The sequence below is a fragment of the Psittacula echo genome, assembly GCF_963264785.1.
Source record: "Psittacula echo genome assembly, chromosome: 6".
In the NCBI taxonomy this organism is placed as follows: domain Eukaryota; kingdom Metazoa; phylum Chordata; class Aves; order Psittaciformes; family Psittacidae; genus Psittacula; species Psittacula echo.
This window is the reverse complement of record NC_137743.1, coordinates 36,164,865-36,180,157: the sequence shown is the minus strand read 5'-3', so window position 1 is coordinate 36,180,157 and position 15,293 is coordinate 36,164,865. Positions and strand designations below refer to the sequence as shown.

The window sequence follows — 15,293 nt, the reverse complement described above, 5'->3', positions numbered from 1 at the left end:
CTTAAATTTCTGCCATTTGAAATTTTTCTACATCCTGCTTCATTCATCAGTTCTCTTATGTGTCTTATGTGTGTTTATTCGTGACTGATTTGAATAATCATGTGTCTGGAAAGTGCCTTGGTTTTCTGTCTACCACATTAAAGTATTTTTCAAGTGGACTCTTGAGAGGCTTGTCGCCATCTTAAAATATGAGTACAGGAGATTTGGGAAGAGGAAATTATCTGTTTTTCTCATACTTGTCAGCTTTCTTAACTATTGCCTTTATAGGATTTTGATCACAATTTGAAAGTTCTAATATATAATGGCATCATTCTCTTGATTTTCTGTCCTTTGTCTTCTATTTTATTGTCATTTTTGAAGATTGACAGTATATTAGAGGATTTTTTATTTTTTTTTTTTAAATTTCATCACTTGATGTATTCATCTTTATTATTATAATTGCAAACGACAATCCGCTGTATTGATTTAAGGTCCATTGGTCAATTAGAAATGCCTATATTAAAGACATATGCAACTTTTATTTCTTTACAAGTAGGATCTTGGGCTGGTACTTCGTTGTGTTTGCCTGCAAGTTAAAAGCAAGTTCAGACACTCTTATGTCCTGGAGCTTGAGCTTGAACGTAAATTATTACATACATGCAGTTTTATTCCAGTGATTTTCTTTTCTGAAATACATTACCTACATTACCGTCAGTACCTACAAAGTTATTTCTCTGTTGCTACTATTTCTTCCCCATTACAGTAACAAAGGCGTTCCTGAAAGCAGTAAGCTTAGTACAGCATGATCTTCTGAAGGCTTTTGAGGAGCTTTAGCTGTACTATGGTTGGTTGTCTTACACCAACTTATATTTTGGGAGAAGTCAAAAATACTGATCTGAGTTATCACGTGCTATGAGCTTTAAAACAGAGTTGTGTGCACTTTCTCGGTTTTGAAGACACTTTTTCTGCATTAGTTAGATGGGGATTGTCATACCAGGAAAAAAACCCATCAAGCTGTTTTATTCAAATTTGTACTGAAACTGTACTGGCTGTACTAGCAGGTCTTCAGCAGTGTTGCTCATCACCGTGGAGATGCATGCTTACTAATACAAAAATGCTAGAATCCAACCAGGAAATTGTATTCTTGATCTAGTGAAATAATATTTCCATGGCAGTTGTTTTTCTTCATTCATATGCTGTCCAGATTGACAAGATACATTAGGAGAATACAAGCAACAGTCATTCTACTGTTTTGGTGAGCTGAGATTCTTTAGGGTGTTTCAGCAAGGTCCTGCCATCAAACACCCCTCAAAAACAGTTTAAACAGATTAATCTTTTCCTCACTGTATCTGCTTTATTGCTTCTAGTTTCAGTTAGGTTAACAAAGGTAGAAATTGTATAGTAGAACATGAAATGCTAATGGTAATGTAATGAATTTTCTTCCAGGTAGCAGCTTCTTCCTTCGTTTCATTCACCACAATAATCTAGTACATTGAATGGGTAGAAAATAATTCAGCAGTATTGAATTGACTTTTTTAAGTAGATTGTAAGATTTTATTGATTTTGTGTTAAGCTGGTATTTTAATACTGATATTTGGTTGCTGGAGTAATCTTTCAAGTTTGAAAGAATTTTTTGGGGTTGTGTTCTTTTTTATTACTTAGAAGATAGACAGTTTTGTTGTTGTTTGATTTTGAAGTTTTGGTTTTGTGTTTCTTGTTCTCCTCTGTCAGATCTTGCTGTTTAAAAAACACAAGTGGTAATTATTTTTTTCACAGTCCCTTCCCTTTTTCTTTCAGTTTTTCTCCTGCACTTAGTTGGACTTAATATTGTGGCCACACTTGGTTTTAGCTGCTTAATGCTTTAACTATAACATTTTGTTCCTGAACACAGAGTGAGTCAACAGCAGATAAACCCGATTTAATGTTTGGACTTATTTTTCCAATAAATCATAACCTATTTTGTTTGGGTTTGGTTTTTTTTGTTTTGTTTTCTATGTTGTTTTTTTGGTGGTTTGGTTTTGGGTTGCTTGTTTTTTTTCTTTTGTGTCTTGTTGGTTTGCGTCTTTTTTTTTTTTTGTTTGGGTTTTTTAGTTTTGTTTTTGTTTTGGCTTGGATTTTTTTCTTCTTCAGTGTTGAGTATTCTGTAACATTTTGTGTACTGAGAACCTACAAATAGAAGTCTGGTTATTTTCTAACATTCAGGCTGAAATGTTTTGGTCTCAGTTATGGTTTTGTGGACCTGCAGGTGTGATTTTAAAAATCAATATGGTTTTGGAGGTGTCTCCAATAATTATAACCTTTGTGTAATTGCAACCTTCCAGTAATTATAACTTTCAATTTCTAGAATATATGGTTTTATTTTGTTGGAATTCTATATTTAAGCAATTAAACAAATTCAAAACTTGATTTTCAACTTCTGTTATCTTCAGTAGCATTTTATCAGATCTGCTCTTCAGAAATGCAAGTTAAAGGTTTGGCTGTGCATTTACGAAAAACATGACTTTGTGATTGACATCTAAAATTACTTTTCAGACCTAGCATTATATTTATTTTTAGTACATGTATGATTGAGATCAGAAGAGTAATTTTGGTCACTTCTTGGAAAGTATTCATGGTGACCTTGAGAAGTGGCTGAATAACTCACCAAGGCATCAGCAAAAGTAGCCAGAACAGAGATAAGTAATGCAAAATATTAACAATTAGAAATATAGAATTCGTTTCTAGCAGGGAGAAACAAAAAAAAATTGTTGAAGAGGAAGCACTTCTGATTTTGTTACATTGCACTTGGACATTTCCCTTGAAACAGGATTTTACCATTCTTGGTAAATGTGGTATGTCCCTTGTATCCATTGCTATGTGATTGCAAATCCAATTACGTATTTTTGAAAGAGATAATAAATGAAAATCCGTTCATCAAAGGTATGATAATGATGAAAATACAGTCTTTATTCAGACCAATCAAGAAAAAGCATGATTATTTTTAATAGGATGTTGGCACTGTTCTGCCACAAAATCCGAAACACAAATGTTGACTATAAATTCTAATTTCTTTTGTGGCAAAAGGAATGGGTAATTGGTAAACTCACAAGTTCACCAATTACAATTTCTTCTTCCATCTAGTTCTAGCATGTCCGGTACGGCAGCACTCAATGGTGGTGTGACTTCATTCAGGCCACGATAATCTACTGTTAGTCTCCACTCTCCGTTAGACTTTTGCACTGACCATATGGGGCTATTAAAGGGTGAGCGGGTCCTGCTGATCACTCCCTGACTCTCCAGTCTACGGATCAGCTTATGGATGGGAATCAGGGAGTCTCGGTTGGTGGATATTGCAGCTGGTGCACTGTTGTGGTCGCAATTGGCACTTATTCTTTGACCTTCAGCAACCCCACAATACGGCAGGACCCATCAGTAAACAAGGCATACTGCTTTTCACTTTCTGACAGTTTATTATATGGTGGGGCCTCTTCAGCACGCATCACCTCCTCCTCTGGTGACATTCCAAAATCTTTGCCCTCTGGCCAGTCCACGGTGACTTCTAGAATGCCTGGACGACTGGGATTTCCTATTCGAGCTCGTTGTGTAATTAGTGCAGCTCATTTACTCCATGTAGCATCGGTTGCATGATGTGTAGAGGAGACCCTGCCTTTGAACATCCAGCCCAGCATGGGCAACCGGGGTGCCAGGAGGAGCTGTGCTTCAGTGCCAATCACTTCTGAAGCAGCTCAAACCCCTTCATAGGCTGCAAGTATCTCTTTCTCAGTTGGGGTATAGCTGGCCTCAGATCCGTCTATAACCTCCCTTTCCAATTCCCACCCACACCCACCACCCCAAATATTTATTTTATTCATAAAATCACAGAATGGTTTGGGTTGGAAGGGACCCTCACAATCATCCAGTTCCAACCCCCTGCCATGGACAGGGACACCTTCCACTAGATCAGGTTGCTCACAGCCACTTCCAACCAGCCTTGAACACTGCCAGGGATGGGGCAGCCACAGCGTCTCTGGGCAATCTGTTCCAGTGTCTTATCACCCTCACGGTGACATATTTCTTCCTAATACATAATCTAAATCTTCTCTCTTTCAGTTTAAAGCCATTTCCCCTTCCTGTCCCTACATGCCCTTGTAAAAAGTCGCTTTCCAGCTTTCTTGTCAACTCCTTTAGGCACTGGAAAACTTTTTTTTTTTTTTCCTCTGGTTAACATAACATTTTTTTCCTAATAACTTCACAGTGTTGGAAGATCAGAATTTGAGTACTCCAGATCAAGGCTGATAGATTTGTTTATCTAGGAAGAGATAGCATTTTTGCTTTTTATTAAAGAAATAACATCAATAAAAGGCAAAACATGGAGTGTGATTTAAGTGTATTTCTTTAGGCGGGTAAATCGAATACATAAAAGTTACAACTTAGGTTATTTGATTTTTTTTTTTTCCCGGCTATGCAGCTGATTCCATGTATCACAGTTTCTTTTTTTTTTTTTTTTTTTTTTTTTTTTAATAGTTGCTTTGTCTATAATCTTTTAAAAACAGTATTCATAACTGAATAATAAATGTTATGCTATTCTGTGTCTTCTATTTGAAGCAATAAAATCCATTAGCTAATTTTGATTAATGTGGTGTTGTGTATAAGAAGGTTCTATCAGACTAAAATTTCTGATTTTCATCCGAAATGTTATTTTTAGATTACTGGTATTGCTTTATACTTGTATAATTTATTATGGAATTCGCTTTAGATTGCCATTAATTTAAACCTTTTTTAAGTATAGTTTTCTATACTAGATTTGTCATTCTTTTGCAGACACCTGCTTGTATTTGAACCCTTTAAAAACATTTAAAAGCTTTATTAGATGCCACTGCCCATTTATTAAGCATTTTGAAAGAGAAGTGTTATCAATAAGCCATTTGTTAGAGCTAAATTAATGAGAAGCAACTTTTGCAGTTTAAACCCAGCAAGTAACTCAGTACCACACAAACGCTTGCTTAACCCCCAATTTCACCTCCATGGGTGGGATAGTGAGAAGAATCAAAGGAGTGTAAAACCTGTGGGTTGAGATAAGAACTGCTTAATAACTAAAATGCAATATAATACTAATACCATACTATATAATAATAATAGAGATAAGGGAAATAACAAGGGGAGAGAATATGAACTAAAAGGGGAAAGGAAAAAACCCATAAACACAAGTGATGCACATACAATTTCTCACCACCCGCTAACTGACACCCAGCCTGACCCGAGCTGTGATCAGTTCCTTCCAGGTAACTTCCCCCAGTTTATATACTGAGCATGACGTGCTGTGGTCTGGAATACCCCTTTGGCTAGTTTGGGTCAGATGTCCTGTCTCTGCTTCTTCCCAGCTTCTCGTGCCCCTCGTCACTGCAGAACATGAGAGACTGAAAAGTCCTTGATCAGCATAAGTGCTACTTAGCAATGACTAAAACATCGTTGTGTTACCAGCATTGTTCTCAGACTAAAGCCAAAACAGAGCACTGTACCAGCTACTAAGAAGACAGTTAACTCTCAGCTGAAACCAGAGCAGCAACTTTATATTTTAAGCTGGTGCATTAACTTTATAAACTCATCTTTAAAAAATGTCTTTTTATAAGTTAGACATTGTCATGGTAAGAATTGTCATGAACCTAATTCTTACTGATAATTTAATGCAACTTCTGTGCTTCATACCCATCCTGGGCCAGCCAGATGATGTCACCCAGGGAGGATTTCAGTAGGGTCACAGTGTAAGAACCTGAATTTTTGTTACTTGATACTGCTGGTGAATCTACAGTTACCTCTGAACAGAGCTGCAGACACTGCTGGGAAAATGGACATGCACACTGTACAGACTGCAAAATTTAGAAACATAGATGACTTCGAACAGGTCTGATACATAGCAAATTTGGTTGACACTGAATCCTTGGGACTTCCACATGATTTGGCAGGTAACTGAAGGATGAACAGATTTTCAAAGAAATCGTCTTTCAGTTTCAGTTAATTCTGCTCATCAAGTTGTACCATCAAGATTTAAAAAAACCCCAAAAACAAACAAACAAAAAATCTAGAAAGTGAAAAGGGCTGTAAACGTGACCAAAAGCTAGTAGAAAAAGGAACACGTTCTTTTGGAAGCTTGAATAAAGCCAGTGACGTTAATCTGTAACTTAATTGAGGAGACTTCAGTGAATGAAGCACTAGTGAACAAATGTTCCTGGATGTTAGCTTTTGTGACCCTTTACTTGGATCTCAAATCTCCCAAGGTTAAATAATGATAGTTCTGTAATGAATTTACATTCTTTTAACAAAAAATTCTTTTAACAAGGAATTTCTGGAGGAAAAAATACGACATTGCTACAGAACACAGAAAGCTGAACATAGTGATATCTTTAGCATCGGCTGTGACAACGAAGTCCTTCAAACTGGTGCAATTTCACACTATCATGGAGAAAAAAAACGTGGGGTTGCCTAATCTTCATGGCCAGATTTTCTACAGAGCTTTCAGAATCATAGATGATGACTGGAAAAAGGATAATATAACCCCCATTTTCAAGAAGGGGAAAATGGATGACCCAGGGAATTACAGACCAGTCAGTCTCACCTCTGTGCCTGGCAAAATCTTGGAGCAGATTCTCCTGGAAAGCATGCTAAGGCACATGAAAAACAAGGAGGTGGCTGGTGACAGCCAGCATGGCTTCACTAAGGGGAAATCCTGCCTGACCAATTTGGTGGCCTTCTATGATGGGGCTACGGAACTGATGGACAGGGGTAGAGCAGTTGACATCATCTACCTGGACTTGTGCAAAGCCTTTGACACTGTCCCACATGACATCCTAGTCTCTAAATTGGAGAGACATCAATTTGATGTGTGGACCACTCAGCTGGATGGCCACCCGCAAAGAGGTGAAGTCAATGGCTCGATGTCTGGCTGGAGACCAGTAACAAGTGGTGTCCCTCAGAGACTGATGTTGGGACCGGTCTTGTTCGACATCTTTGTCAGTGACATGGACAGTGGGATTGAGTGTGCCCTCAGCAAGTTTGCCAATGACACCAAGCTGTGTGGTTCGGTTGATATGCTGGAGGGAAGGGATGCCATCCAGAGAGACCTTGACATGCTTGTAAGGTGGGCTGATGCCAACCTTATGAAGTTTAACCATGCCAAGTGCAAAGTCCTACACCTGGGTCGGAGCAATCCCAGGCACAGCTACAGGTTGGGCAAAGAAGAGATTCAGAGCAGCCCTGCAGAGAAGGACTTAGGAGAGTTGGTCAATGAGAAAATGAACATGAGCCAGCAGTGAGCACTCGCAGCCCACAAAGCCAACCGTATCCTGGGCTGCATCAAAAGGAGCGTGACCAGCAGGTCGAAGGAGGTGATCCTGCCCCTGTGCTTTGCTCTTGTGAGACCTCGCTTGGAGTATTGTGTGCAGTTCTGGTGTCCTCAACAGAAAAAGGACATGGAAGTGTTGGAACAAGTCCAGAGGAAGGCCACCAGGATGGTCAGGGGAGTGGAGCACCTCCCATATGAAGACAGGCTGAGAAAGTTGGGGCTGTTCAGACTGGAGAAGAGAAGGCTGCGTGGAGACCTCATAGCAGCCTTCCAGTATCCGAAGGAGGCCTACAAGGATGCTGGGGATGGATCATTCATCAGGGACTGTAGTGACAGGACAAGGGGTAATGGGTTAAAATTTAAACAGGGGAAGTTTAGATTGGATATAAGGAAGAAATTCTTTACTGTGAGGGTGGTGAGGCACTGGAATGGGTTGCCCAGGGAGGTTGTAAATGCTCCATCTTTGGCGGTGTTGAAGGGCAGGTTGGATGAGGCCTTGGGTGGCATGGTTTAGTGTGAGGTGTCCCTACCCACGGCAGGGGGGTTGTAACTAGATGATCTTAAGGTCCTTTCCAACCCTAACTATTCTATGATTCTATGATCATCTTTATTCCTTTTCCCCCAGAAATGTGTCTGAATGTGAATAGCGTAGGCTTTAAAGTTTAGTACAGGAAGTGTCTTACAGTAAATGTGCACAGTTATGGAAAAGACCTTTTTGTTATTGATACATTCTCATTAATCTTTTAATACTTTTAATTTTGGAAAAAGGTTGGTTAGAGAAAATGTCCTCTTGGTACATTTATCAGTGGAAAAAGTCTTTGCTGAAAAAAGGAATATGCTGGTCAGACCTTTTTTCATATATGCAAAAATATATATTATGTATAGTCATACATAATTTGTTATAATTATCTGATTAATATAAGTAATTTTGACGTTTTAGCTGTATAAGTGAATTTAAACATGGCCAGAAACACTCCCATGCACTGGACTACAATTTTTTATGTTAGCATTGTTGAAATACCCTGGGCAGTGAATTGGCATAGGTGTGAACAAACTCCCACTGATGCATTACTTGCTATTGAATACTGAAGAGTTAAGGCATCTATATCTCCAAAGCATAGTTATAAGGGAAAAAGAAGCAGGGGGAGGGACGTTATTCCACAAAATTGAACTTGGGTGTCCTATGTATTAGGTGAATTATTTATATGAAGAGAAAGTCTTCCCCCCACCCCCCCTTATTTATTTATTAAATATAGGATTGACCGTTACTCCTTCTTTTTCATTTCTTCATTTAAAAAAAATAGTACACAGCATCCACTTGCAGGTAGGCTAAACAGTGTACCAGTTCGCTCTGCATGCGCAGTGCAACCTACGTGCATGTGTGCAGACAGCATCAATAGCTCAGATTCATCAGATGTTCAGTGTATATGCAGATAATTATCCTTTATATTTCAAGTAACTCACGTTGTTATAAAGGTCCTTAGCGAGACCTCATAGCAGCCTTCCAGTATCTGAAGGGGGGCTATAGGGATGCTGGGGATGGACTACTCATTAGGGACTGTAGTGATAGGACAAGAGGTAACGGGTTAAAAATTACAGAAGGAGACATAAAACCTATGAAGGAGACATTCCCTTACATTCCCAGCCCCCCCCACCAGACTATTTACAGCAGCATTTGAGAGTTCTGAAGGTTTTGGATGGCCTTTGAATACCCTTGAGACCTGCCTGCTGATTGTGATGGGGATCAGCATGTTGGCACACATACAGAGTGTATTTACCCATGGCCATACCACCCTGGGAATGGTCTTATCTCAAAAGTTAAGCAAATTGAGGTTTGGGTCTTGCCTAGGTTTAGACAACGATATAGGAGGACCACCAATAGGTTTTCCCCAAGGCTGGACAGTCATGAGTGGCAGGTTGCATGGGACAGTATGGGCAAGTATCTAGTCCAGTGAGCCCCTCCAGTGCTTTGGAAGTGTCAGAGATGGAAGGCAGCTGTATGGAGTCCCCAGCGACAAGTTGCAGAAACTGCTGGAGGAGAGGGTGAATCGAGTCAGTTTGCCGAGGTGAAAGCCATCCAGGTGGCCCTGGACATTGCTGAACAAGAAAAGTGGCCAGTACTTTATCTCTATACTGACTCATGGATGGTGCAATCCTGTGTGTGTGGTTGCAGCAATGGAAGCAGAGCAACTGGCAACGCAGAGGTAAACCCATCTGGGCTGCTGCACTGCGGCAAGATATCGCTGCCCGGGTGCAGAACCTGGTGGTGAAGGTACGCCATGTAGACGCCCATGTACCCAAGAGTTGGGCCACTGAGGAACACCAGAACAACCAACAAGTGGATAAAGCTGCTAAGATTGAAGTGGCTCAGATGGACTTAGATTGGCAACATAAAGGTGAATTATTTTTGGCCTGGTGGGCCCATGACACTTCAGGCTATCAGGGCAGAGATGCAACATACAGATGGGCTCGTGATGGAGGGTTGGACTTAACAATGGACGCTATTGCCCAGGTTATTCATGACTGTGAACATGTGCTGCAGTTAAGCAAGCCAAACAGTTAAAGCCTCTCTGATATGGAGGACGATGGCTGAAGTACAAATATGGGGAGGCCTGGCAGACTGATTATATCACACTCCCACCAACCCGCCAAGGCAAGCGCCATGTGCTTATCATGGTGGAAGCAACCACCGGATGGCTGGAAACATACGCTGTGCCCCATGCCACTGCCCAGAACACTATCCTGGGCCTTGAGAAACAGATTTTGTGGCAACACAGCACCCCAGAGAGAAATGATTCAGACAATGGGACTCATTTCTGAAACAACCTTATAGACATTTGGGCCAAAGAGCATGGCATTGAGTGGGTATATCACATCCCCTACCATGCACCAGCCTCTGGGAAAATTGAATGGTACAATGGGCTGTTAAAAACTACACTGAGAGCAATGGGTGGGGGAACTTTCAAGCACTGGAATACACACCAAAGTCACCTGATTGGTCAACACCAGAGGATCTGCCAACTGGGCTGGCTCAGCCCAATCTGAACTTCTGCATACTGTAGAACGGGGTAAAGTTCCTGTGGTGAACATAAAGATTTTGCTGGGGAAGACAGTCTGGGTTATTCCTGCTTCAGGTAAAGGCAAATCCACTCTTGGTATTGCTTTTGCTCAGGGACCCGGATGTGGGTAATGCAGGAAGATGGGGTAGTCCGATGTGTACCTCAAGGGGATTTGATTTTAGGAGGGAATAGCCTGGAAGGGCCAGATTTCTGCTCAGATCGGGCTGGGTATCGGTTGGCAGATGGTGAGCAGTTGTATTCTCTTCTCTTGTTATTTCCCTTGTCATTATTATTATTGGTGGTAGCAGCAGTGGTTTTGTGTTATACCTTAGTTACTGGACTGTTCTTTTCTCAACCCATGGGAGTTACATTCTTTCGATTCTCCTTCCTGTCCCTCCAGGAGCAGGGGGAAGAAGAAGTGGGGTGAGTGAGCGAGCGAGCGGCTGCGTGGTTCTGAGTTGCCGGCTGGGCTTAAACCACGACAGCAGGTAGTGTGTTGAGTGGGTATTTTTTACAGGCACATTTAGATAAACTGTGATTTTTTTTTTTTTTTTATTTAAGAGACAGCTACCTGGATTTCTGATATTTGGACTCTTGTAGCATCCTTTTGACGCTCTTTAAGTGCACCTATTTCATTTTTTCAGGTGCTGTAAGTACAGAAGAATTAAGTGTTTTGTCTAGAACTATGAAATTATTTGAGTCAGTTTGCATTTTTAAAACTTCTTACTCAGCAACAACGTTCCTTCTCATGTTTCTCTTCTGTACTTATGTATTTTAGGTAATTGTTAAATCTGGACCAGGGACCTTTCTCAGCCTGGCTGTATATGATGATTATATCTTCTGGTCAGATGGAGTGAGGAGAGCTATTCTCCGTTCCAGTAAATATACAGGAGGAGATACAAAAGTTCTTCGTTCTGATATCCCACATCAGCCAATGGGCATTATTGCTGTTGCCAATGATACTAACAGTTGTAAGTTACAAAGCAAGATGTTATTTTGTTAATTCCAGTGTAATTTGTTTCAAGAATTTTACTTAATTTTAAGGAAATTAACACATTTCATGGTGTTTCATAAATTCTTTTTGTTGTAGGAACTGTTAACAAAAGATTGGCTATAACCTCTTTCCCAAGTAAATGTTATTGAATGACCATTTTCTGCTGTGGACATTGCTCTCATTTGATAGGAGTCAAATCATTTCATGTCAAATATCAGCAGTTTTGAATGTTTTGGGGGGTTTAAATTATTAGATTAAAGTAACTCCATTGTCTATCTTTAGTATGCTAGTATCAAGCATTTTCGTCTGACTGATAAAACTTGAATCAGTTGCCCATGAACTTGAGCTATGTCTATCTTTGCTTTCTCAAAGACATTGGCCACTGAAGGAAATTTAATAAAACAGACTTCATCTTTTATCATTTGTTTTTCAGGTGAGTTATCTCCTTGTGCACTAATGAATGGAGGATGTCATGATTTATGCCTTCTGACTCCTGATAGACGAGTAAACTGCTCATGTAGAGGGGATAGAATACTGATAGATGATAACAGATGTGTGAGTAAGTAATACTAGCTGACACAATGTTTTTCTATGGTGTGGTACAGTCGGCTATCATAAGCAAAGACAGTTGGCCCAAGCCATTATTTTTTTTGAGCTATGTACTGTAAAAATTGATCTGGCAATTCAGCATGTACAAGGCTTTTTACTGTTTTATGTCTTACAAGGCTTTTGGGGTAAAAAGCATTAATACTTAAATTTACTTTGAAAGTAAAAATACAGTAACACTTATCTACTTATTATAAATTCTTATTTGAGGGTAAATATGTTAATAATTTGAAATTCTAGTTTGGGTAGTTGTGTTCTGCTCACCATTTCCTTTTTGCAGTTTGTTTCTGTTGAGTACAATTATTTTCATTTCTTGTCCTTAGACATGTGAAAGTATTTTAACTTATTAACCAGCTGTTGTATTTAATCATGTAGAATTGTGAGTTAGTAATTGGGAAATGTATCACTTTAAGTTAGCAGACTCCTTGAGACTGGTGTTGGAGAATGTTCTGTATTACACTGTTTCAAGTTCTCCTCACGTCTTCCCAGGCTTCTTCTGAACCAGTGTCTTAGTACCTGATGAAGAAAATAAGAATACGTGGTCATCCATTTCAGCTTCCTTAGATCACACTGTCTTTGTGCAGAACTGAAGTTTATGAACACGAAGTGTGTGCTAATAATTTGGAAGGGTGCAATATATGTACACACGCTGCACTCTTCCAGCTTCTCTAATAGTTTGGAAAAAGTCTCTGTCACTATGCTAATGCTGTGCCTTAGCAGGGATCAATTCATTGGAAAGCTTTGTGCAGTTTCCCCACACGTAACCCACATTCATGTCGTGGAATATGACTGTGCTTCTCCCCTCAAAAAGTGTAGCTGGCTGGATTTGTAATGAAGAAAAAGCTTGGGGGGGGGGAGGGGGAAGGAAACATGGTTCCTTATGTCTTGGTTAATGTCACTGTGTTATAGCTCTTCTGTCAAAGTTAGAGACCCCTTCCAAATTCCAGGGGTTAATTGGACCTTTACCTCTGTGTCGTGGTTTAAGCCCAGGCCGTAAATCAGAACCACGCAGTCCACTTCCCTCCCCCCACCTTTCTTCCCTCCGCTTCTGGAGGGACGGGGAGGAGAATCAAAAGAATGCAACTCCCACGGGTTGAGATAAGAACAGTTTAATAACTAAGGTATAACACAAATCACTACTGCTATCACCAATAATAATAATAATGATAAGGGAAATAACAAGGAAGAGAATACAACCGCTCACCAACCGGTACCTCACCCCCACCCTGCCATGATCCAGCCCTTCCGGGAACTCTCAGTTCTACATCCTGGGCATGACGTGCTATGGTGTGGAATACCTCTTTGGCTAGTTTGGGTCAGGTGTCCTGTCCCTGCCTCCTCCTGGCTTCTCCTCCTCCCTGGCAGAGCATGAGACCCACAAAGTCCTTGGTCAGAGTAAACATTCTGACCAGCAACTGAAAACATCGGCTTTATCAGTATTATTCCCAGGTTGAAAGTCAAAACACAGCACTGCACCAGTAGAAAAAATGACTGCTACTGCTGAACCCAGGACACTCTGTGAGGCAGAAATCCAAACTCTTGGATCAAGTTTTCAACTTCAGTATTTATTTGCCAAGTATGCCTGTTCTGCTGCTTCATTTTCATAGCTTTGATTCACCTGCTTTCTCTAAATCAATATTTTTGTCATAACAGTAGAGAGACACTATACTATTCGACAAAAATTACATTTAAGTTTTGGATATGATTTAGCAGGAAGCGTAGACAGTTTACCTGCTTCAGACTCTTCTGTGGCAGTCTGTTGCTCCTGCACAGCCTAACAAGTGGCTTCTCTTCTACCAGTACAGAGCTGCTTTTAAAACTCTGGTCTGTGTATGCAGACCTGTGTTGATGTGGGATATGAAGAGATGTATTTCTTCATTGACATGCTGGTTATTTTGCTAGTCTGCTTCTTTGTAATGGATTTTATTTTGATCATGCCACTGATATTTTTTGTGCTAGAATGTTATTAGGATTTCCTGGTATATCTGAGTCAATAGTATTTTCATATCAGTATTTTCATAACAGGACAAAATACTGTTGTTTAATGATCAGTTGAAGAAGAGCAAGAAATGTGCTTCTGTCTTATTCTTCCTCCCATCATATGCCTTTTATCAGCAGTAGCAGTTGTGCAACTGAAAGATGACATTACAGATTTTTTTGACTGGGAATTAGATTTTGGGGGCCTTTAGACCCAGTTTTGGTTGGATCAGTGAGCAGAGCTTATTCAACTTGATGCTGCAAGATTTTGCCCAGGGAAGTTGTGAATCGTCCATCCCTGGAGGTGTTCAAGGCCAGGTTGGACAGAGCCTTGGGTGGCATGCTTTAGTGTGAGGTGTCCCTGCCCATGGCAGAGGGGTTGGAACTAGATGATCTTAAGGCCCTTTCCAACTCTAACTATTCTATGATTCTATGATTCTAAGATCAGTAGAGCCAGTTACAGAGAACTAATGAGAAGACTGCGATGAGGTAAAGGGCAGAAATACACCTTAAGTACTGTCATTATTTTAAATTGGCTCTAGGCATCCTTAGGACTGGACCCCAGTCCTTCAGAATCTGATTCTTAGGCTTGGCATCTCAGCTATGCAGCTCTGAGGAGCCTGTAATTAGTTTTATACTGTACCAGGCTAATTGCTTGGTTATCGTGTATAAGATTATAATCCTAAAATTTCTTTGCCATGTTTATTTTGATCAATAGCTTTGTCTTTTACTCAGTTTCCTAAAATATTGATATTAAGTGAAACTAGATGCATACATTAATTATGCATATTCATAATGTATTTCATATATCATATCATATATGCATATGTATCACATTCATATGCATAATCAGTGTAATCATGCAGAAGCTACCAACATGTCCTAAACAAATATGTGAATTGCCAAGGTTCTATTCTATGATTTCACACACTTCAGAGTTCCCCCTCCAACTTTACCTTTGACTCACCCATACATGTTGTTCTTATTTGTTAAGTATTTACATAGTGCATTATAAGGCCACTGAGATTTCAGACCTCGTTCTGTAATTGAATATATGGAAGTATGAGAGTTAAAACTCTTATCCTTCAGGACCAGGGAATATGCAGGTGATCTAGACTCAAGACGCAGTAGTAATGTATAACTAACCTGTATTACATTTACAGCTCTTATTCAGCAACTGCTTTATCTCGTTGTCTAATTGAGACACAATGAATTTTAAAAATTATTTGCAGTGATAAAGATTTCAATTTAAACTACAGCACTTTCAGAGTAGCAGACTTTTAGTCTAGTAACAGAATCCAGTGATCAATTGAGCTTGTATGGACAGGAATCTGATTGTTAATGGTTTAAAGATAATTAA

At 39.8% G+C, this 15,293-nt stretch overlaps 1 protein-coding gene across 1 annotated transcript in view; it reads left to right on the top strand.

The window, feature by feature from the left end:
• LRP1B (LDL receptor related protein 1B) overlaps positions 1 to 15,293 on the top strand; it is a gene marked incomplete at both ends in the record, with an annotated part of 775,176 nt that overhangs the window by 610,898 nt on the left and 148,985 nt on the right. Inside the window, 2 exons of the mRNA XM_080621164.1 lie at positions 11,135 to 11,327; positions 11,784 to 11,909. Of these exons, the coding sequence (XP_080477290.1) occupies positions 11,135 to 11,327; positions 11,784 to 11,909 (319 nt within the window). The remainder of the gene's footprint in view (positions 1 to 11,134; positions 11,328 to 11,783; positions 11,910 to 15,293) is intronic.